This window comes from Ornithorhynchus anatinus, chromosome 8 (assembly GCF_004115215.2).
Source record: "Ornithorhynchus anatinus isolate Pmale09 chromosome 8, mOrnAna1.pri.v4, whole genome shotgun sequence".
In the NCBI taxonomy this organism is placed as follows: domain Eukaryota; kingdom Metazoa; phylum Chordata; class Mammalia; order Monotremata; family Ornithorhynchidae; genus Ornithorhynchus; species Ornithorhynchus anatinus.
The window spans coordinates 22,988,009-23,013,454 of NC_041735.1; the positions used below are offsets into that span (position 1 = coordinate 22,988,009).

The following is a 25,446-nucleotide window of genomic DNA, read 5'->3' on the forward strand; positions in this document are numbered from 1 at the left end:
AACTCCCAACTGGAATGGGGCTGATCCCACAAAGTGAAGACGGTCACTTGTTGCTCTGATGTCTGCTTTCAGTTCTCTAATTCGATATTTTATACACACAAACATGCTAATGACAATAATTTGCTATTTTCCAGTTAAAAAGAGTAATACAACTACGCTCCTACTTAAGACTGGGGGTGGGGGTCAAGTGAAGAAACGCAAGTGGGATTCTCTTTTCTTCACTCATTTCAAGTAACAACATCTTTGGAACCTTAACTGAAATAGCACTCCTGTTAGTCGGGCCACACGGTATAAAGCCTGCTTTTTCTGTTGCCCTGCTTCTGCAGTTCTGGAAGTCCTAATTCACAGAGGAGCACAGTGAAGCCTTTTTTCAGGGAGGCCATTTTCCTTACTGATCAACTTCCTGCCAAGCTGAAATGTCATTTGAACTGAAATTGCCATCTGCACCAAAATCTTTAAGCATGCTTGCTCTGCTGCGAGGAACACCTCATTCTTACCTCACAGCTCCTACCCGGAGAGGGAGGCAATACAGGAGTTCATTATTCTCCCCTCATTTATGATAGAAACCTCAAGCTTACAAGCGGCTAATTTTCAGAAAGAAGGACCACTGTCACCCTTGCATCTGGATTTGTACCTTTTTTCCCTCCCTCAGCCCTATAGCATTAATTTATTTATATCTCTAATTTATATTAATATCTATCTCCCCCTCTAGACTGCAAGCCCCATATGGGCAGCAAATGTGTCTACCAACTCATATCTTGTAATCTACCAAGTGCTTAGTACAGTGCTCAACATACAGTAAGCACCCAAAAAATATGACTGATTGGGAGTGAGACGTATAGAAGAGTTACTTTTCTTGTTAAATTATTCTCAGTTATAGTTATCTATTAAGGGTTTAATATGTGCCAGGCACTTTACTAAGGTGGATTCCAGACAATAAGATCAAAAACACAACTTGCCCCACAAGGAAGAGAAGGTATTTTATTCCCATTTTACAGGTGAGGAAACTGGAGCTGAGGGAAGTTAAGCGACTAACCCAAGGTCACAGAGCAGGCAAGGAGAAGAGCCAGAAACAGAACCCAGATCCCATATAGGACAGAGACGATGTCTGACACAATTATCTTATAATTGGGTTTAATTATCTTAAACCACAGTGTTTAGTACAGAACTTGGCCCTTATTAAAATACCACATTATTAAACTTAAATACCATGAAAGCTCCATTTTCTTTCCACTAGGCTACACCTTCTCCATCTTCCCAGGTATCAAGACTTACAGCAATTTCCATATGAAAACTAAAATCACTGCACCCAAAATGAATCCTGGCATTTATGGAGCCAGATCAGAAACCAGCAGCAAGTTTATTCCCCACCCTAGTTCAAATATTTTTAAATGCTGTTAAGCGCTATGTGCCAAACACCATAATAAGTGCTGGGGTAGATACAAGCTAATCAGGATGAATACAGTCCAAGTCCCACATGGGGCTCACAGTCTTAATTTCTATTTTACAGGGAGCTGAAGCACAGAGAGATGAAGTGACTTGCCCATGTCCTAGTGCAGATAAGTAATGGAGCCAGGATGAGAACCCAGGTCCTCCAACTTCACAGGCCCATGCTCTTTTACTAGGCCACACTGCTTCTGCAAATGAAAAACTCATACCCTCTGTCCATGTATACATTAGGCCTCCATTCAAACACTGGTAACATTAAGAATGTGGCTGGATGCTGACAATAGCCCTGAAGCAACTTAGTAATGGTATAGTCCATCAGAAGAACAATGATGGTATATGTTAAACGCTTACTACGTGCCCAGCACTGTTCTAAGCGCTGGGAGAGATATAAGGTTATCAGATTGTCCCAGGTGGGGCTCACAGTCTTAATCCTCATTTTACAGATGATGTAACGGAGGCACAGAGAAGGTAAGTGACTTGCCCAAAGTCAAGTGGCTGACAAGTGGCAGATCCGGAATTAGAACCCATGACCTCTGACGCCCAAGCCTGCACTCTTGCCATTAAGTCACACTACTTCTCTACAACAACAATCATTCATTCATTCTACAGTCTAATTTTACAGTCTAATCGGGGGAGACAGACAGACAAGAACAATGGCAATAAATAGAGTCAAGGGGGAGAACATCTCGTAAAAACAATGGCAACTAAACAGAATCAAGGCGATGTACATTTCATTAACAAAATAAATATGGTAATGAACAATCTACTCCCCTCCTGTCATTCCCAGCTTTCCCCAGTGAAGCACACTCAACTACTGTCTATACCTCATCCACCTCGGGGAATACTTGAGTTAAGAAGGTTGCATCTTAGGACAGGTTGATTTTAATTCCCTCTAGCCCTAAGTCTATTAATTTGAGTGGGTCCCAAACACAAGGCTGTCTGTTGCCACTGGACCTGTCGTATTTGGGAACCCGGAGCAGGCTTTAGAGAATCTAAAACAGAGAAGCAGCATGGCTCGGTGGAAAGAGCACGGGCTTGGGAGTCAGAGGTTGTGGGTTCAAATCCCAGCTCTGCCACTTGGCAGCTGTGTGACTGTGGGCCAAGTCACTTAACTTCTCTGTGCCCCAGTTACCTCATCTGTAAAATGGGAATTAAGACTGTGAACCTAACATGGACAACCTGACTACCCTGTATCCACCTCGGCGCTTAGAACAACAGTGCTCTGCACATAGTAAACGCTTAACGAATACAACTTTATTAATTATTAAAAGGCCACAATAATTAAAATGCTGAGTATTCCCATTAGCTAACCTTGCGAGGGCTTTGGCAATTTCCCATGAAACAGTTCTAAAAACCACCTGAAGGGGGCACCTGCTTTCTGCCGCAGAGAGGAATTCCACGCAAACTGCTTATTTTCCCCTAACAAGGGTTCGCATTAGGAACTTCAGCAGTGAAACCAAGAATTGCACATTTGGGGAAGAAACATTCATCCCGCACTCTGTCCTAGGCAGCAAATGCAAACATTTCATCCCTCCTTACAAGTCCACACTTATCAAATACAGGAGCAAACAAGAACTCGGGGAACAAAAATGCCAGGGAGAAAGCACTGGGCTGAAATGAAGGTGTCGGAATGCGAAGCAGGGAGTGATCTTTAGCTGTGTGTGTGAGACTCCCAAATGCACTCAGCTCTCTTTGCTAATCCTACCCCAAACCACTCGGAGAACACTGTAAAACAAAACTGCAATGTTCCATCATTTGGTTACTAGCCCACCTGAACGTAGCACTTCCAAGTGCCTTGGGTGACTAAACTATATTCACAAGGGAGAGGGAATGGAACTGGAGGAGGACAGGTGGAGAAGGGTGATTTAGGAAAGCAAGGAACACGTTCCCAAATGAATCAGCCTTGGCACTGACAAAATACCCTCACATGAAAACCTGGCAATAAAGAGGAGAACCTGGCAGCCAAGGAGGAAGGTACCGAACAGGCTGCCTTTAATCGAACTTTACAGTTAATAGGCATACGTTGTAATATACAAGTGGGTGAATGCATAAAAACACCTCAAAACATTACTGTAAAATCCTCCTTTTAAAGTCAGTCCCATCCTTTTATTTCACTCACAGAATAACCATTAGGAAGACAATCCTCTGAATCCCATAACAAATCTAATTTGGCAGAAACCAAATTCCTTGAAAGAGCCCAGAGAGGTAATAGGCAAAGGGGAAGACTGGTCCAAGAGCTTCTTGAGCTTGACATCGGCAAAGAGCTAAAAAGACCTGAAGTAGGTGTTATTGCTCATCCCCCACACCGCCGACTAAAATCTCTGTCCACCTTTTCAATCGCCCACTCAAAAAAGTAAAAAATAAAAGGGGGACTGAAGTAGAACTGAGAATGCAGCCAGGGTCATGACCTTGGCTTTCAGATCTTCAGTCACTGCCAACAACATAGTAGAGAGGGTCTCCCTAATTCATCTCCTCGTTACGGCATTAGGGCAACACAAATCAAGGTAAATATACCTTACCTACGAGAAGCCATTTCCTTTTCCTTCTTATTTTAGCATCCCCAGACAGTCTTCCCTGTAAGATAAAGCGACAAGTCGTCAGAATCTTGCAGGTTTGATTGTCTTTCCCGGCCTGGTTGCAACCCTCTCAGCACCAGCGAACTTTTCTTCCAAAGTCACCCTTTAACAGGCAGTCAACCTAGTTACAATCAACAGCAGATGAAAAGAACAGATTTCCAAGAAATAGCCATTTCCTTTGCCCCCTAGACTTCTATTCTGAATGTTGCAGCAGCATTCCTTCATCTCGTGAATTGTGTTTTCACCCCTCCAATCAGCTCTGGTGGGCAGGACTGAGTAGGAAGAAATGTTAAGCCAAATATCACGGCCCTCCTCCTTCTCCTTCCCCAATCCGGCAGTACTCCGACACATTCAATGAGGGCCCATCTCTTACAGCAGAACACATCTGTAAGGCCCACCAAGGCCACACTTCACATCGCCATTTCCCAGCTGAAATATTTCCCAATGAGAAGGAAGAAGTGATGGCATGGCTGATGTCTGAGCCCAGTGAGAAATCAGTTTACATTTTTGGCTCACAAAAAGATGTGGTACTTGACTCAGGTAAACTTACAAAACAAGAGATTGCTGATGTCCCTCCAAGTCACCGGAATCCCTCAAACAAGTCACTGAACACACATACCTTTTCTTCTTCCTCTTTCCTTGTCTCTATCTTTATGCTTGTCTTTAATGCTTCTCTGAGCTCCCATCTTTGTGTTTGGTCTTCTCCTTCTCTTGTGTTTCTTCTCCGAGGAATCTTTGTGCTCACTGTGAAAACAGATTAGATGTCCCAGGCTTAGCTCAAGGAAAGGCAATTGTTCCCGTGGTCCTGTATCAAAATTAAAACTAAGGGGGCCATAGAAATTTGATCACTTGAGGGGAAATGATCCTGGGTTATCCTGATAAGGGGGGGAAGCTGTCAAGCTCTACATTGAAGGGTTGGGTTCTGCTTTTCAGGGTGTTGCCAATGGAAAAAGGAAGAGTTAATGCGTGTTAGTACGTTTGTGTGCATATGGTCTTTTACTGACAGAAAATTTATAGTGAATCAAGTCTACTTTCATACCACTGATAATTATCTTTAAAATCTTTTTATTCCAGAGTGTACAGAAACAAGACAAGGTCATATCAACACAGGTTTGGTAGTGTAATACCCATCAACCCAAATGTTGTTCTCTGAAGGCCTTACTTCCACAACTAGTTCCCCTTAAGGTGATGAGCAATCTAAGCAAGGCACATTTGTTTCTTTCCATAACTTGCCTTGTGCTTCTTAAAAGGCTGACCATTTTTGTCTGGCTGAAAAATACATGTCAGACCTTTTCAAATACACCAAAAATCATTGTATTTACTGAGCGCTTACTGGGTAGAGCAGTGTACAGAACAGAGTTGGCAGACACATTCCCTGCCCACAACGAGCTTAAGATCTAGAAGAGTAATAACGGTATTTAAGTGCTCACTTTATGCCAAGCACTGTACTAGATAGGAAGGTCAGACAGTCTCTGTTTTAATTGGATATCATGGTCTAAGTAGGAGGGGAGACCCGGCACTGGATCCCCATTTTACTTATGAGGCCCAAGAGGAAACACGGAACTGCAAATCAGGGCTGGAGATGTGGATTTGGGCATTATCCACATACAAAAGTGGTAGGTGAAGCCATGGGAGTGAATGAGTTCTCTGAGGGGGTGGGTATAGAGAATAGAAGGGGATTCAGAACTGAGCCCTTGAGGGATCTCACAGTGAAGGACGGGGGTGGGAGGCAGAGGAGAAGCCCACAAAAGAGATTGAGAATGAGTGACCAGAGAGGTGGGTGCTCATATTCCAGAATGGGTATCCCCACACAGCCCAACTGCACTCAAAAGTTCTCTGGACATTTGGTCCTGAAAGCAGCAAGACCCAATTGGAGTACTTGCCAGGTACTTTTGCAGAGCACTTTGTATCTTTATTTCATCCGCAACTATTATTGCCTTCAAGAGTGGCAATACAATCTTTGGGAGAAGAGGGTGGTAATGCCTACCTTGGTATCCATCCTAATGGTCAGGTTGACCACCCAATATCCTACCTTCTACTCCTGGTAGGCAGTTACCCACATCTCACAAAACCCTTATCAAACCTGATGTTCCAAGTTGGCACAATTTTCTGTGTTTTATCATCCGTAGTCATTAGTAGTATTTCTTTGGTTTTGTAAGCCATGAGGAAGCAGCATGACCTAGTGGAAAGAGCATGGGCCTGGCAGTCAGAGGACCTAGGTTCTAATTCCAGCTCTCCCACATATCTGCCGTGTAGCCTCTAGACTGTAAGCTCATTGTGGGCAGGGAGTGTGTCTACCAACTCTATACTGTACGTTCCCATGTGCTTAGTACAGTGCTCTACACACAGTAAGTGCTCAAATATGATTCACATGGGCAAGTCACAAATTCTCTGTGCCTCAGTTCCCTCATCTGCAAAATGGGGATTCAATACCTGTTCTTCCTAGTTAGACTGTGAGCCCCCATGGGACCTGATTTCCATAGATGAACCCACTCCCTTTTCCAGGCAGCTTCAGAATCAGTGAACAGAGCTGGTGGGCTTTTAACCTGAGCTGCCCGGCTGTAGGCAATGGGGTCACCTGAGGTGAACCTCTCCACCTCAGATTCGTGTTTGCTTACATTCACAACAGCCTCAGACCAGAGAGTACAGGGGTTTGAGACATTTAGCAGTGGTGGTGGTGTGTGATCCAAACCTTCAAAGCCTTATTGAGGGCACATCTCCTCCAAAAGGCCTTCCCTGACAGCCCTGAAAGCCCTCCTTTCCTCTTCTTCCAATCATTTCACCCTGACTTGCTCTCTTTATTCATCACCCCTCCCAACCCCAAAACACTTACGTCCATATCTGTAATTTATTTATATTAATATCTCCCTCTCTAGATCGTAAGTTCGATGTGGGCAGAGAATGTGTCTGTTCATTGTTGTCCTCTCCCAAGTGCTTAGGACAGTGCTCTGCACACAGTAAGCACTCAATATGACTGAATAAGTGTGTGTGTGCGTGTATGTTTGTGTATACACTGGTATATACACATTTAGGGGGTAGGGTCACTTATCTGAAGCAGCAGAAAAGCAACTTGCTGTTGCTTATGAAAGGGACACAGAGCTATAAAGAACCACTCATATTCCTGACAAAAGAGTATTTTGTAGGTTGATCTAAAACTAGTAATAGATGGCAAATGTTTACTACCAATACAGAGAATTTACAGTTAATGATCAAAATCTGTGGGGCTGCTCTGGGTGTCTTTCTGTCTTTAGGCTCTCTCTTCTTTAGCTTCCATTTCACTTGATCTCTGCTTTAATGAAAGTAACTGCCACACTGAAAAAATCGGCTTCACTAGCACATCTTCTCAGCACTAGAGTGCAATTAAAGCCTGCAATCTGTGCAGGCCACTGGAAAACTGCAAGGTTAGAATGGCGGCTCAAGAAGAGATTTTTAAAAGAAATAGAGCTCTCTGGTAAAACTCCAGGGTGGTTCTTTGTACAAGATAAAAGAGTTTCCAGATAAGAAATGGAATCACAAGGGACAAAGATTACAGTAGGGACTGTTTTATCAGGGGAAATCAATCCTACGAGAGATTTTCATGGCCCAGAAATCTTTGGAGAAAGTTTATAAGCAACCAGAAACTGTTCTAGGAATCATAAACTGAACAATTCCCAAGGGAACTAGAACTCAAACACATATACATACACATACGCCCACAAATGTCATGATTACATACAGAGAACTTGACTGCTAAATTTGCCTGCTTTGGTCAGAACTGCATTATGCTTCTTCCACTCCCACTTATTTACTTCATTTACTCATGAAGACAGGCAACACAGTTAAGTCATCCTGACCATCATCACCCAGTGAACCAAAAAATACTAGCGGTCTGATATGAGACTGTACTTCTAGATGGACAGAAAATCACTTAGACCCCAAAACTTTGCACCCAACTAAATAATCTGACGGGCAAGCATATTTATGATTGCAAGTGAGGTGAAAACTAAAATAAACTGCGAGAATAAATAAATGCAGTCAGGGCTATCCTCTGCATCTTTTCCAAAAGTCCTGCTTTCCAGGAGACTATGAAACTGTCTCATTCACTAAGTGCTAGAGCCCAAGAGGGGGGAAAAAAACATCTTCCATTGTCACTAGGCACAGATGTTGGCTGCTCAGGTCTGATTGAATTTTTGTCTGGAGCAATACAGTTACAGCCCTACAGAGTATTAGTTGGCACCATTATACAGTGAAAGAGAAAGGGAGGAAAAAGAAGCATCAAATGAAGGCCACTAAGATGATAATGTTTCACCTTTCAAACTAGTAGTAACAGTGCACTGTCCTAGGTCCTTGGGAAGTTTAGAAAAAAGTGACTCAATGCTCTCTTCCCATAAGGATCTTACATTCTAATAGAAGACAAAAGTATTTACAGTAATTAAAAGAAACATTTTTATGTCTGGATATATTTAGAATAAAAGATATTCAAGGGGGCTGAGGATGGATGGGTTCGAATCCTGGCTTTGCCGCTTGTTTGCTAAGTGACCTGTAAGACACGGGATGTTACATACATTGAGTTCATAAGTGCTAGAATTGGCTGATGGATTTATTTGGCTTCGAGTGCTGGGAAATTAACTGGGGAAGGCTTGCTGGGGGTGAGAAGAGACAACAGGCATTTTATCCCCATTTTGCAGATGAGGAGATCAAAACAGAGGCCCAGAGAAGTTACATAGCTTGTCCAAGGTCACAGTGCAGCCAGAGGCACACCTGACTCCCAGCCATGTCTCTTCCCTCCCTCCAACTCTTTCCAGTAGCCCATGGTGAGCAGCTAGTGAGTTCAAAGAAGATGGAATGAGGAGGGAAGAACGGAATGGTCAGCAAGAGAGAACATGTGTTTCCCTGAAAGTAAATGCAAAGGCTTTTCCATTTTGGGACACCAGGATCAGTTAGATTTGAGAGCTGGGCTTTTAGCTGAAAGGCAAACATAGACATCATCTAATACACAATCAGAGAAGCAAACTCTTGCTGCTTGGGACAGCTGGGAACACCAGGTCTCTGGACTATCACCAAGGAACAGCACCTGGAGCAATATGGAAACGGCAATGACGTTAGAAGTTTCAACCCTCAGCAATCATCACTCTGGCCTGTAAGATGACACTTCAGGGGAACATTACCATGGCCTTAAAAAGTCTTTGGCCTTAAAATTATTAAAAGACCAAAAAAACAGGGATCTTTACGTCTTTACTTCATCGCCAAGCCCTATCCCAAGTTTTCCCCCAGCCTGGAACTTCCTCCCCTTCCCAGTATGCCAGACCGCCATTCTTTCCACCCTCAAACCATTATTAAGGTCACACCTCCTCCAAGAGGCTGTCCCTGATTAAAGCCCTCTTTTCCCTGGCTCGCTCTCCCTTCTGCATACAAGCTAATCAAGATGGACACAGTTGATGTCCTACATGGGGCTCACAGTCTTAATCCCCATTTTTCAGATGAGGTAACTGAGGTACAGAGAAGTGAAGTCACCCAGCAGACAAGCGACTGAGCCGGAATTGGAACCCAGGTCCTTCCAACTTTCAGGCCCTTGCTCTATCCACTAGGCCATGCTACTTCTCATGATCTTATGTCCTTATATGCAATTTATTTACTCCTATTAATATCTGTCTCCCCCTCTAGACTATAAGCTTGTTGTGGACAGGGAATGTGTCGATTTATCCTTCTACTGTACTCTTCCAAGCACTTAGTAAGGCTTTGCACACAGTAAGGACTCAAATACGAGTGAATGAATGAATGATCTATGTACTTTGATCTATGACCTTTGGACCTTTGATATTCACCCTTCCCCCAACACTTACGTACTTTTGACTTATATTATAAATTAATTATTCACGCCTGCCTCCCCCTTGACTCTAAGCTCATTATGGGCAGGGAACATATCTGATAATTCTGTTGTACTGTACTCTCCCAAGTGCTTAGTACAGAACTCTGCCCATAGTAAATGCTTAATATGATTAATATGAAATGCTTAATATGATTGCTTGATAACAGTACCTGCCCTACATGGTGCTCACAGTCTCAATCCCCATTTTTACAGATGAGGTAACTGAGGCACAGAGAAATGAAGTGACTTCCCCAAGGTCACACGCAGACAGGTAACTGAGCTGGAATTAGAACCCATGATCTTCTGCCTCCCAGGCCTAAGCTCTATCCACTAGGCCCAATTTCTAGAAGCATGCTTGGCATCTTCCTTTGTACGAAAAGCAATAACCACTAAGCTCAACAAAACCTTTAGCATCTTACAAGTGGACAAACTGCCGACGACTCTCTTCAAAGAAGTAGTCGCGACTCTAAGGCTTGGCAGTCATACTGGATACTTTTACTCCAAGCAGCATGGAGTAGTAGATAGAGCACCAGTCTGGGAGTCAGAATGGGCTTTAATCCCGGCTCCACCGCCTATCTGCTGTATGACCTTGGGCAAGTCACTTCACTTTCTCTGTGCCTCAGTTCCCTCATATGTAAAATGGGGATTGAGACTGAGCCCCATGTGGGACAGGGACTGCGTCCAACCTGATCTGCTTGTATCCACCCCGGCGCTTAGTACAGTGCCTGGCACATGGTAGGTGCTTAAATGCCATAATTATTATTATAAAGCTTGGCAGATATCTTCAGACTGCCCAGTTGGCCCAAGAACTATTTAAGGGGAGAACTGGTTCTTGAGGGCAGTCAGTCGGACCTGGTTTCCCAGATGCTAGGAAAAGGATCAGTAAGGGACGAGATGGATGGCAAAGAGAACCAGTTCCTCTGAGTGCAGCTGAGAGTTCATGACTCTTTAAAATATTTGCTGGAGATCCTCAGAGGCCGAGGGCAGACTTAGGGGTGGGCGGAAAGCCCAGTTTTCTAGGAGATACAAGCCACTGCACCAGGTGCTTGACAACATACAACAGAAACAAAAAGCCCCACTCTGTGTTCTTGAAGAGCTTACATCCGGAAAACCAAGAGGCCCAGAAACATTTGTAACTGAAGGGAAGAGGGAAATCAATGGAGGACTTTCCCAAAAAGCTATCAGGCGTTTCTCACTCTGACAGCCTAGATCAGCGCTGCCAATACAGCCGGAAAAAAATCTCTTGGCTCCATCTTTTACAGCAATAGTTTTCTGTCTTCCCCAGTTTTCCACAAACTTGTCATTTCTGACAAGTTCAAGACCAAGTGCCAGGATTTCAGTGTAAAAGCAACATAGTCAAAATCTGCCAGAAGGAAAATCTGACTGCTTCATATGCTGGTCTTGGAAATCAGGAATTTGCCTTTTAACTGTCCACTGTCCAAATAAGTGATTCAGCTTTTGAAAGAGAATCTTTTTGGTCAGGCATGTGGGAAGAAGAGTCATTTATTTAGACCCTTTTTTTAATCAGTCTATCAATTTAGACAAGGAGGCACATTTGTTATGTTCTTTTTCAAGGAAAAAGAGAACGTTATTGTGGGGCAAACAGTTTAACTGAGCGGTTTGTGTCTAATAAGTAAATCTGAGGTTGCATGCCAAACTGTGGGCACCTAAAAAAAACCAGATTCAATGTGGTATGTCATTTTGACTCCCTGAAGGACACACTAAATTCCAATTACAAAGTATCTTGTTAACAAGGACCTTCACCTTCAGCACAAGTGAATTTTCCATGTCCCACCATTTAGGAGGTCAAATTGTTCTAGATAAATCAGCTGTGTATTCTTGTTCCAGCAATGTTTACCTATGTCAGACCAACGGGCTGAGAAAGACTAAACTCCCCACTGGAATATGGCATTTAACTTGTCTCTGTTCCATTTACTCCTTGTATGTCTTCAAAGAAAAGATGGTTAGACGTCAAGGAAGGTGTTCTAATCGGTCTCCTTCTAGGCACGTAAAATATGATTAATGAGGGACAAAAATGGCTCTCAGCTCATAATGGGATGACAAAGTCAGTTTTGGGGAAATGCTATACTATAATTATTTATTTTGCAATTAAATAAATATTTCAGAAACCTGAGCATGGGACCAAAGAATTCACCCCACTACCCAAAGGTCATAGGCATTTTGTTAGGAATGTTCTTAATCTGAGAAAGGAAAAGTCTTTGCATGGCTGCAATAATCTGCTTCCCTGAGGGGTCAAGGTATAACTTGGAAAATACTATAGTGCCCATGCTCATTTTTACATCAGTGCCTTTCTGCAGCTCTAGCAATCTGGCAAGCAAAGACCTCGTCAGGCAATTATCTGAATGGAGATGTACCCGCTGCTAAAGAAAAGTCCCCTTACCTATTACTGTGCTTCGACTTTTCCCGATCTTTCTCCTTGTCCTTCTTGTGCTCTTTGTGTCGATGTTCTCTGTCTTTGTGTTTATCTTTATGTTTGTGAGAATCTGCAAACAAAAAAGGAAATGAATCAGTCAAGGGAAGGCAGTAGTCCCCTCTTGCCCATCTTGTTACGCAAGGTGACTTAAGGATGGAATTGTGGCATGGGGCCCATTTGTCAGATGGTGCTTACGCATCAATCCACTGCAATGGCCGACAATCAGACAAATAGCCCATGGAGGCATTCCCCCAAGCCCAGCCACCCACACGAGCGAGACAAGTAGGATAGAGAATTATAGGATAGGAAGTGGCATGGTGAGTCCCTCTTCTCACTGCCCTCCTCCACCCCTCCTGGAAACAAAACCCACGGAAGAAGGCGTGACGGGAACAATTAAGCTGAGTGACAGTTACTGGTGTGAGTCTCTAAGGGGGCTGAGCCTCATGGGATTACTTATGCCAGGAATGGCTTTCGCATTTGAGGTTAAAAAATTTATCACTGAGAACAGGGGAGAAGATGCTCTGGGGGGCATGAACGATTGAAAAATTCACCCTCTCAGTGACATCACTTACTACCCCCCAAGGGGCTAAGTACCTTGAGCAACTTTAAAGACCTGTGCTGACTCGGCATCAGCATGGATGGCCCTGAAATACTGACTGTTGAATTTTCCAAGTCCAGTTCAGAAGATTTTATTTTATTCATAATTTGTTGCATGTTTTTTGGTCCTAGTTCAGCCAGGAGGGCTAAAGACTCAAACACATTGCCTCAGGTCCCTCTGCCAAAGCATAATACTATAGGAAAGGGAATAAGGGATGTTTTCAGTCACTGAGGGTAGGTTCCCTCTCAGGGTTGCACCTGGAGAGTTTCCAGTTCTCTACTAAGCTCGGCTACTGGAGGGTGAGTCAAGCAGAGGCCTACCCATTCCATTCCTAGCTCAGGCAGTGTTTAGCAAGTGGAAGGCAATCTGCTACAAGTCAAAACTCACCCATGTTGGGCAGCAGCCGCATGGGAGAAAGTTGAGGGCGGAGGCTCGAGTTTACTGAGAGGAAGGCGGTAATGGTAAACCGCTTCTGTATTTTTACCAAGAAAACTCTGTGGATACATTACCAGAACGATTGCAGATGGAGAGCGGGGCGTTCTGGGAGAGATGTGTCCGTGGTGCCTCTATGGTTCGGAAACTAATCGACGGCATAAAACAAGCCAAGAGGGTAGGTTTCCTCTGTGGCTTCTCAGGTCAGGCTGCCTCATCTTTACATTGTCAGTTAATAGTACTTATTGAGCACTTATTTTGTGCAGAGGACTCTTGGTGGAGTACGATCTAGTGAACAGACATATTCCCTGCTTACACAGAGTTACAGTCTAGAGGGGGGCTAGAGGAGTGTAATCCAGTTGGTCCCCGTAAATCGAGGGCACTGCTTGCTGCCAACTGCAACATGCCTTCTGGGGCCAGGAATCCCTCCAGAAATTTTGAGATGTGTCCTTGGGGGCCAGGAGTGCCAGCCCTCAATCAGAATGGAAATGGTTAGATTTCCCTCTCAAGGATGGGGCTCAGTCCTGACCTCAAGCACAGAGGTCAAGTTAAGACCTGGATCCAATCACTGTCCATAAGGACCTATTACGAGAATTGAATTCAACCCGGGGATAAATGACTGACTTCATACCGTGCCAAAGTTACAGGCAAGCAGAAATGTACTGAAGTAGCATGGCGTGGTGAAACAAGCAAGGGAGTCAGGGGACCTAGGTCCTAATTTCGACTCTGCCAGTTGCCTGATGGGTGACCTTGGGCAAGTCACTTCACTTCCACTATGGCTCAGTTTCTTCATCTGTAAAATGGGGATTAAATCCTACTCCCTCTGAACTCTATCAGGGGCAGGGACTTTGTCCAACCTGAATATCTTCTATCTTCCTAGTGCTTATAATAATGCTTGGCACATAGTAAGTGCTTAAACACCACAATTATTATACTGTTCATTTAAAAAAAACTATATGTGCCAGACCTTTTTAAACAGCAGAGCACACTCAATTCTCCAGCCAAACCCTGTTCACCAGCTAAGGCCTTTGGCCTTTGTCACTTTTCTTCCCCCAACCCTCCTGCATTACTATTACTATATACTGCAGTTTCAAAGTGGGTAATCCTCGGTCTGATAACCGGGAGTTTACTGTACAGTCAGTTCTCCTACAATGCAAGTGCTCACTGAGTTCTGAATCTAATTCGGCAGTTGCAGAGTTAGGGAATGTTCTGCTGATGGCAAGTATCTGTCTGGAGATATAACAAAGCGCTATCCATATTCTAACGCAAGATTTCTTAACCCAGGATTCTTCAAGAATGCAATCTCTATACTGAATAAAACTGATTTTACTTAAATAACAAAAAGGTCACTTTAAATCACCTTGAAGATTAAAGCTAACACAAATATATTCTCTACCCTGCATCACACATTGACTTACATCTCCATCTCCCATTCAAATCCACTCCATTTGGGGTCAAAATGGCCCCAAAATCTTTTAATTGCCCAACATTTGTGCCACCACATTCATCCCTTTAATTTCGGGATGAAGATACTGAGGACAAGGAAGATTCCCCTGAAAAGCCTATGAGGATTCAACTCCCCCATGCGATCCAATGCAGCCTCAGAAATAGCTATTTGTCCAGTCCCTACAGTAATAATCATTATGATACTTGTTAAGCACATACTATGTGCCAAGCACTGCTCTAAGAACAGGAGTAAATGTAAATTAATCAGGTTGGACATAATCCCTACCCCACATGGGGCTCACATTTTAAGTAGGAGAGAGAAGGACTGAATCACCATTTTGAAGATGTGGTAACAGGCACAGAGAAAAGGAAGTGACTTGCCTAAGGTCATACAACAGATGAGTGGTGGAGCCAGGATTAGAATACAGGTCCTGACTCCCAGGCCCATGCTCTTTCCATTAGACTACACTGCTCCAAGTGAACAACTGTCACTGGACAACTGAAACTGAAGGAGCAGAAGAAAATTTCAATTGCTTCAGGAGGAAAAACTTTCAGAACCAAGGAAGTGCTGATGAAAGTGTTGATAAAAGATGAAAAAAACCAATTTATTCACAAAGCTGACCTAATGCATGCATGCTTTCAGGTCAAATCACACAGCTTGGCTGGAAGTAATAATAATAATAACACTTAGGGTGTTAAGCACTTGTTAAGCACTGACTATGTGCCAAGCCCTATTCTAAGTGCTGAGGTAGGTACAGGTGATCGGGTTGGACAACGGTCCCTGTTCCACTGGGGCTCATAGTCTTAATCTCCATTTTACAAAAGAGGAAACTGAGGCACAGAGAAGTTAAGTGACTTGCCCAAGATCACACACCAGACATGTGGTGGAGCCAAACCAACATCCTCTGACTTCCAGGACCCCCCCCCATGCTCTTTCCACTAGGCTATGCTGGGTACAGACCTGCCCACTCTCCCTCCCCCAGCATTTTATTCTCATGTCTGGAGGTGCTCATACATTTATGAAAATATGCTGAATTTGTTTTCACTCTAGGCTAAAACGCCTCTCTGTGGTGACCCAACAGAAGCGGAAAAGAATTTCCAGGATCCTGTTTAGATCCAGAAGTTCCCTGGCTAGATTTGAAGTGTCCAGCCCTTTTACCTCCATCAAATGGGACCGATTTAACCCCCCCATCCCCCCCCAAAAAAACAAACCCAAAACCAGTTATGCTAAGAGTTTTGAAAAATTAATGTCGCTTTTTTTAACAAAAAAAGATTACACAGCTCTTAGTGTAGCCACTTTTTAAAAATCAGTTCCATGAGCCCAGAGCATGAGACTGTGTTGTTGGCTGATGCCAGTTCTGCCTCAGAAGTTGGAAAATATTTTTGCCTGCTTAACCTAGTCAGGACAGCAGAACCACCTTTCTGCAGAAATGACATTCCTCATTTTTCCCTTTGCCAACAGCCTTATTTGGATTCTAGTTTAATGCTGGCACGTATTAGCCATTACTTCTTGGAATAAAGGCGAGGAAAGAGTTTCTGTAGGAAAACTAGAAACCATGTATGGAATTGGAAGATTACCCACTAATTCTGGGTTCCTAATCAGCAGATTTCTAGAAACCACATGGCTGAACGTGCACCAGGAAAAGATAGAAGAGCTAACATAGGAAGAAATATCTGCTTCCCCCATCCTAAAGCCCTGTAGTGACTGAAGCCTCACCTGACACAGACCCTCCCCAGCCTGAACGACACAAAGTAGTGTAGCTTAGTGGAAAGATCATGGTCCTGGGAGTCAGAAGGGCCTTGGTTCGAATCCTGGCTCTGACACTTGACTGCTCTGTGACCTTGGGCAAGTCACTTTACTTCTCTGGGCCTCAGTTATCTCATCTGTCAAATGGGGATTAAGACTGAGAACCCCAAGTGGGACAGGGACTGTGTCCAACCTGATTAGCTTGTATCTACCCCAGTGCTTTATACAGTGCCTGGCATGAAATAAGCGTGTAAATACTACTTTAAAAAAATCAACTTTGGCCAGTCCCCCGTGCTGAACTCTGTTCTTAAAAGATATTGTAGGGTCTTAACCCTTAAAGGAAACAGCCAAGAGGGATTTATGGATACACTTATTCCAATCATACTCCTAAATTAACCTTGGCTTCTGTTTCGGCCATTCCTTAGATTCAGCGTCCCAGGATTTCTTTGCATTCTTCTCCAGGTAATGCTCGGGCCAATTACAGTAGTAACATCAAACTCAAATTACCCCACCACCAAGGCCCAAAGTGTAAGTGTAAGTGAACTCTGAGTCTTTTTGGCCAAGGAGGTAGCACGATGAATGATTCTGCTGTTTCCGATACCTGGGACAATCTAACAATTGGCAGGTTAGAAGAGTAGGAAATGTAACATGCTACTGCCGTAAATCTGCTAGGGGAGGCTCCCCCCAGAAAACCTGGGTAGAATTTACAAAACAACAACAAAAAAATTCCAGCCCCTTATGCCCCGTACCATTCCACGCCCTTGCCAGTGTTTTTTTTCCCTGTTACACACTGCCTTCTTTTCTCAAGCCCACTGCCAGTCTTACACTTTGCCTCCTTGACAGATTTCCTCAAGAAGCAATCAATGGAACTTGAGCACTTAGTCTGCACAGAGTACCGTACTAAGCACTTGGGAGAGTCCAGTACAACAGCTAACAGAATCGTTCGTGCCCATGTCGAGCTTACAGTCTAGACAGGGAAACAGACATGAATATAAATAACATATAAGTTGAAGATCTGTAGGAAGTGCTGAGAGGTTCGGGGAGGGGTGAAGACTAAATGCTGAAAGGTCACAGCTCCAGTAGACAATGCAGGCAAGACCCCCGAGACTGCCGTGCTCCTTGGAGAGGAAATAAAAAAAGACATTGCCAGACAGGGAAACTAGTTGTTGAGAAATGAACTTGCAGGTTCATAGAGAAACCAGTAAACCATAAAGATCCCCCAATTCTCAGATCTAAAACTAGTCTTCCATCAGTCAGCTTTGTTTTACATTTTAAGTAGGCAAAAACAATACAATTGGTCTCTGCGAAAGGTAACTAGTGCACCCATTATTCAGAACAGTACCAACTGCTTTCAAAATAGACAAGAGACACACAAACCTTCCCAAAGTAGCTTCTTAGAAGAAATTTTTAAAAAGCCACTATTTTACCTTCCTGGCAATTCAAGGTAACCACTTAAATTCCATTAAAGAAAAAGTAACTCTCTGTACTAGTATGGAATCCCTGAACTAGTCCAGAGGAACACATCTAGGAACTAGTGTCTCAATATCAAATACTGCAAAAATGAAATGGCATTGGGTCCAAATTGAACTCATGTGAACCCAAGTAAAACCAAAGCAAGGACAAGAACAAGTCGACCCTGGCAATTCTACTCAGTTCTTCCAGAATGTGTGTTTTTACTGGACATTTTGGATAGAACGCTGAAAGGGAATTAGGAAACTTTCTTCCAACATTGGATATGGTTCTGGATAGAATGTCATGCAGTGGTTGGAAGCACTCACTATCAACTCAGTTTTCTTTAACTGTGTTCGTCAGGAACATTACCCCAGTGCTTCAAGAGAATTTAGTGCTACAAAATTAAGACAGCTTACTCTTAAAGGAAACTGGACATAATAGCAGAGAAGGATGTGCTAGTTCCAATTCGTTAGGTTTTTTTATGGTATCTTAAGCACTTAGTGTGTGCTAGGGTAGATACAAGGTAAGCAGGTTGGACACTGTCCATGTCCTAAATGGGGCTTCAGTTTATAATCCCATTTTATAGAGGGGGTAACAGGCACAGATATTAAGTGACTTGCCACACGACAGAGGTGGCAGAGCCATGATTAGAACCCAGGTTCTTCTGACACCCTGGCCTGTGCTCTATCCATTAGGCAACATGGCTTCTCTAGTTGTACAGCATAAAGAATGATTTAGTAGACAAAGCACCAACCCTTTCGAGTACTGACTTACCGGGAATTTCTAAGTGCATTTACCAACTGCTACTCCAGGGCAAATAACTGCATCAATTTATAAAATTCTCCTTGGAATCGGTCAGAAAGCTGGTAAAACAAACCCCAGACCCTGGATTTTCAGCCCAGAGCTCAATCTTATTTCTTTTAAGAAGGACACTGATCATCAGTACCCTCAGAATCCCGACCAAATCGCCTGTTTACAAACTTTTCATCTGGATTTCATCTGGAACTAAGATAGGTATCTCCCCTTAAAAAAAAGCCTGCCCAATTAAATCAATCATATTTGAGTGTTTATTATGGGCAGAGCACTGTACTAAGCATGAGAGAACAATACAGCATAATTAGCAGACACGTTCCCTGCCCATGAAGAGCTTACATTTGTAGGGGCACAACTGCAGTGCTTGGTATATAGTAAGCGCTTAAACACCATAATTATTATTATTTATTATTTGCTGTATTGACAAATGTTTCCTTTTGAGGAGGAGCATTCCAAGAGAAAAAAAAAACCAAAAAACAATTCAACATTCTGAACTGTATTCAGAACAACATTCTGGCAAATCCTGATTCCAATTAAGTCAGAGAAATAGTAGCAACCAGAAAGCTAGACTGTTAAGCTCATCTCTAGACTGTAAACTTGTTATGGGGGGGGGGGCTTATTTACTGTTCTACTGTCCTCTCTCAAGAGCTTAGTACAGTGCTCTGCACACAGTAAGAGCTAAATAAATACGATTGAGTGAATGAATGAACAAACGGCTACCTATTGAGAACTGACCTACTTAGGTAACACAAGTAACAGGACTAATATATGGCATCAAATAGGGTATTTAACAATAATAATAATAATTATGATGGTATTTAAGCGCTTTCTAAGTGCCAAACAGTGTTCTAAGCACTGAGGTAGATACAAGGTAATCAGGTTGTCCCATGTGGGGTTCACAGTCTTAACCCGCACTTTACAGATGAGGTCACTGAGAAACAGAGAAGTCAGGTGACTTGCCCAAAGTCACAAAGCTGACAAGTGGCGGAGCCAGGAGAAGAACCCATGACCTCTGACTCCCAAGCCCACGCTCTTTCCACTTTGGCCAAACAGCCAACGCCAAACAACGATAAAATACCTCTCAAAACTGACCCTATCATTACACATCCATGCAGAACTAAAGGATGACTAAAGGATGGCAAGGACACCCGAATGACAGATGGTTTAGCACAAGTTACAATTCTTGTGCCTGTGGCACTGCTTGGTTCTGTACCTTCCAAACCCTAGCCAGGTTCTTTCTCTTAAAATAGTTGCTTCTCCAATTCCCGGATGGGTAGTCAAGGCAACAGCAGGGGGTTTAAGGCACCCAAAGGAAGGTGGGGCACTCAGAATTGGTCACTTGTCCTTCATACCTCCATTTCTTACTTCCGTGTCCTCAAAGATTCAGGGCAACGATAACACAGTGCTGACTCAAGACGACACCCAAAACTAGGTCTTCCTACACATATGGAGCAACATTATCACCTTTCCCTAAATAGTATCCCTCTTAAAAACCTCTCCAGAACTTCTGACCACATCTTTTCAGTCAGGAACCGATGCACTGTCTATTTTGAAGAACACAAAGAATTCTATTTTGGGGCAATATGAGAAGCAGCGTGGCCTAGTGGATAGAGAAAGGGCCTGGGAGTTTGCAATCTAGCTCTGCCACTTTTCTGCTGTGAGTCACTTCACTTCTCTGTGCTTTAGTCAACTCATCTGTAAAATGGGGATTAAGACTGTGAGCCATGGGGGACAGGAACCTGATTAGCTTGTATCTACTCTGGTGCTAAGTACAGTGCCTGGAACACAGTAAGCGCTGACAAATACCATAAAAAGGGAGGCTGCACACCTACTCCACAAGTGTTCGCTCACAACAATTAAATCCTGAATGCTGCACATTATTGTGTTCATATCCCACTGCTTGCAGCCCTGTTGCCCAGGTGCAGGGGTGAGAGGTAAACCATACATGGCCTGGGCTGGAATCATCAGACTTCCTCATCCTCCTCCTTTCTTCCAACCCTCTCCAGGTTGTGAAATTCTGGTGTTCCCACAGAATATAATAGCACTAGTCAGCTAGAGAGAGGTCCCAAGAAGAAACTGCTCTCACCCCCCAGGGGTCCTGCAATTTGCTGTCCATGTCAGGTCTGGACTTCTTCCTCGTAGAGATGATCCTAATCAGATTGGTGATGGGGAGTAGCTCTGTAACTGGGAGGAAGGGGGTAGGAGGTGCACACATAAAGAGGCACCAATCAGGAGCCTGAAGGAACTGCTCTTAACTCCTCCTCTTTTCCCAATGGAAATCAAAAAGCAAAATATGACATTCACATTTCATATGCCTGGGGGAAACGTAACATGATGAACACTGAGATTATTAGTACCAGACTTGGATCACGTGTCAGGTTATGCCAGGTGGAGTAAGCCACGGTTCATATCTTTTTTTCTCTACCTACCTTACCTCTCCTTCCTCTAAATCGTAACTCCTCCTTCAACACATTTTACTCAATTGACACTAACCACTCTCCAAAATCCCAGCTAATCCAGGACTCATTCATTCCTGTCAGTGTATTCTTGGGGTTACTGTCAGGGTTCCGGGGGCTGTCCTGCCCACATTCACAGGCCCACTCTGGCCAAAGAGTTACGGATGAAACCCAGGTGTTTGTTCAACTATTCAGGATTCAGTAAAAAAAAAAAAAATGAAAGCCCTCGTTTTCAACTCAGAACTGCACTTTCCCACGTGCTTAGTGTAATGCACTTTACATAGTAACCAATCAGTGAATGGTATTTATTAAGCACTTATATGTGCAGACCACTGTACTAAGCACTTAGGAAAGTACAATACAACAGAATTAGCAGACATTCCCTGCTCGGTAAATATCACTGATTAACAGATGTCCAAACAGGGGGTTTTCTCGGGACTTAATCCCTTTACTAGAATATCAGTGAACTAACATTTATGAGGACATGAATCTCAGCTACCAAAGGGAGGACCTGCAAGGCATTGATTTGAATTCAGAGACTAGTTGGGTGTTATTATGACCAAATGTATTCCACCCTGGATGTGAGAGGCCGGGCTGGCTCTGGGAAGGAATTTGCAACATGCTTTTAAGAGAGTAAAACAATAAGGAACTGCTGTTCCTTCTGGAGTCACACAAAACACAGAATTCGCATCACTTCCTCATCTGCGAAAGTTCAGTAATACTGCAGTGATGTAAATGCTCTTGCAACACAACCCACTTGTTTAATTTTCTGAGTTATCGGTCAAATGCAGGAAATGCCGTCTTTTGCCTTGTTGTAAACAAAAGTACTGAATTTTGTAAACTCACCCGTCCATGAAGCCTTCAAAGAGCCCCTTTCTCTCCCCCATTACGTCCGAGAGCCTATGTCCATCTGTAATCTTCCAAATCCCACAAGCCACTTGACAGGGGTTTCACAGAGAAGATCAAATGCTTACATACAAGATTACAGGCCCATCTAACGGTAGTTAACTGTTACATGGGCAGGCCGAGTTCAAAAAGATGAACCGAACCAGAATGAAACCATTTAATCAAGAGCTGAAATCTCCAACAAGACAGCAGAGGATAACATCTCCTGGCTCTGTCCCAGATCGTCACTCGAACAGATTTAAGAAAGCAAGTTATGGAACCACCATGAACGGTGCTGAGTGAAACTAAGTGAGCAAGCACTTTTTACTAAACTGGTCAAAATTTGGGCCTGGGGTTTCCCTTCCTTCTGTTGTTCTTCCTTTACCTGCCCACAATTTCTCTTGTCTATCTTTTCCAACTCTCCCTCCCTTTCACATAATTAGAATTGGGGTATTCAAGAGCTTCCTCAGCCCCCCATATGCATCCTGTTTCACACACTCATTCTCCCCCTTTTCTTCCCCTGACTCTTTCCTTATCTCCACAATTTATTCTTTGCGTGGCACAGTGTGTGGAGTCCCATCCGAGATCTCTGGTGGAGTTCTGTCTTTCTTCTAGGTATAGGCGCGGCTGCACATTTGTTTCCCGGGGATGCAGACACCATCTCAAGCCTCTCAATCAATGGTATTTATTGAGTGCATATTAAGTGCAGACCATTGTACTCTCCCAAGCTCTTAATACGAAACAACAGTTAGCAGATATGCTCCGTGACCACAACAAGCTTACAGAGGGGGATAAATTAGTTATCTAGGCAAGATTATTTTGTATCACCATCTCTACCATTCACCTTTCGGTGACCTAAAACAAGGGCCTTTCTACTCTGTCTCTGGATCCCGGTTTCAGTTCACAACATCGGAAGGCCAAGCTGACCCTGCAGGTCAGATCAGTCCCACTTTTGGGGTGTTCTGTCACATGGCTTTCGCCCCCACCAACTGGGGGTCATTTCCAGTTTGGCAAGGGAGATGATCCCCTCACTGTGTCCCCTTTGTCCAAAATGAAGGGAAGGGGGAGGTGGTAAGGAGCTCAGCCAAACCCAGTCCAACCCCATAAATCTCTAGCAAATGAGACTAGTTTTTCTTTGGGAATCCTGTATTTGGGTCTACGGATGAGCAAAAGAAGTGGAACAAAATGAGAATTATGTATAAGTCTATAAAGGGTAAACAAACCTTGACTTCATTTTTTTTTTTTTTTTAACAAATGGGCTTTGGGACTTCGAATCTACCACAGAGGAACCTCAGTGTTAAGGGACGATTCTCCGTTTCTGAGGAGATATTACAAACCCCTCACCAGTATGCCCCCCATACTTATCTGAATTAACCACTACAACCAGAAGCCTACCAAAGTCTGTATTCCTTCGGAAATGGTCAAAGGCTCTTTTTCTCCTAGAAAAAGGTGCAGGCTTCACAAGAACAAGTCAAAGCCACTCAAGGAAAAATGGGGTTCATTGGGTTAAAAAAGAAACCAGGATTTAATGATGCTTCCATTTCTTTGCTTATAAAATGGGGCTAAGAGTATTGACCTCTTTCATAGCTGCATAGGGCACGACTCACAAAAGAGTCACCCACAAAAAGCTATTTTCATTGCTCAATAATTCACATCAATACATTACATTAACTCCATATTGGGGCATACCGATGCTTCACACAGCCCATTATTCTGATATCTCTCTCCCTGCCTGCCCCCCAAACTTTCTCTCTTCACAACTTTGCTCCTATCTGCCACCTCCTCCCTCCTCACTTTCAATCCTGCCTCTATTTTTCAGGATTGCAATGTACTTTGAGGGGATTATTTTCAGGGATCCAAAATCCCTTCGACCCCTGACTGCTATAGTGGGTATTGGCACACCAGACACGGCACTTCAGATATGTTGTGTGGTGATAATAAAAATGGAACAGCCTTACAAAAGCTTGTAGTCCACAAAAGTTATTAAAAATGCACGAGATTGGAGGAAGACAGCCATCAAAATGTTCCTTGATAGTAAAACAGATATTGTTTGCACTTGCACCACTCCTGGGTTTGGAGACAAACCTCTAAAACTGCACAGATAAGGACACTATGTCTCTGGATTGTGAGCCCTGGGTGGGACAGGGACTGTGTCCAACCTGATTACTCCATATCTTCCCCAGTGCTTAGAACAGTGCTTGATACATAGTAAGTGCTTAACGAATACTATTATTAGACTTTGGGGTTAGAATTTCCAGGTTCTGGGGGGTCAGGGATGGTGACGTTACACTTATAAGTTCCCTTTCGTCAGGAGGTTAAAGAGTTCAGAAGGTAAGATTGGGTTTGGTCCATACTGTTTGCAGTCTCCCTGTGGGGAGAAGAACACTAGAGGAAAGAAGATGCTGTGTAGAGTGGGAGTAGGAGAAATATTTATGAAGTGCTTATTTTGTACAGAGCCCCATGATAAGTACTGGGAAAGAGTACATGGGGGTGTCCAGTGGCATTTGGCCTTTGCATTTTAATGATCATATAGTCACCTCTGGGAACACGCCAGAGAGAGTCAAAAGTCCCACTATCAAAACAATCAACAGAACTTCTTGAGTGCCAACTGTGGGCAGTGTACTGGACTAGGCACTTGAGAGAATATGATGGAATCAGTTGACACGATAACTGTTCTTAAGGATCCTGCAATCTAGCCACCAGCTTCACTAGATAGTGTATATATGTGTGTGTGTGTGTGCGCGCGCGCGCTTGAGCTCATGCATGCAGAGAAACAGATGGTAAAATAAGATAACGATAGGAGGAAGAATGTGAGGTACATGAGTTGGTGCTTAAATGATGGGCTATGTAAGAGATGCACTGAACATAAGTGCTTGGAGGTTGAAGGTATTTAAGTGGCATTTGAGAGGACAGGAACTGGGGTTCTATCTTTAGACTTCAGCTGGGAAAGGTCTCCCATCAATGAGATTTTAAAAGGGCTTTAAAATAATAATGCTGGTAGTTAAGCACTTACTATGTGCCAGGATCTGTACTAAACACTGGGGTAGACACAAGCGGACTGAGTTGGACACAGTCACCGTCCCTTGTGGGGCTCACAGACTCAATCCCCATTTTACAAAGGAGGTAACTGAGGCCCAGAGAAGTGAAGTGACTTGGCCAAGGTCACACAGCAGACAAGTGGTGGAACCCATGACCTTCTGACTCTCAGGCCCATGCTTTATCCACTATGCCATGCTGTTTCTATGGGGAGAACTGGGGTGACATTAAAAATCACCTACAAGCATTCCTTGCTCATGACCCATGGAATTTT

General features: G+C 43.6%; 1 protein-coding gene across 1 annotated transcript in view; it reads right to left on the minus strand.

The window, feature by feature from the left end:
* Window positions 1–4,612: 4,612 nt before the first annotated feature.
* Window positions 4,613–25,446, minus strand: part of LOC114813785 (DNA topoisomerase 1-like) — a 51,309-nt gene continuing 30,475 nt past the window's right edge. Inside the window, exons 4-5 of the mRNA XM_029070770.2 lie at window positions 12,275–12,377; window positions 4,613–4,769 (exon numbers count right to left, since the gene is read on the minus strand). Coding sequence (XP_028926603.2) covers window positions 4,628–4,769; window positions 12,275–12,377 — 245 coding nt within the window. The 3' untranslated portion in view covers window positions 4,613–4,627. The remainder of the gene's footprint in view (window positions 4,770–12,274; window positions 12,378–25,446) is intronic.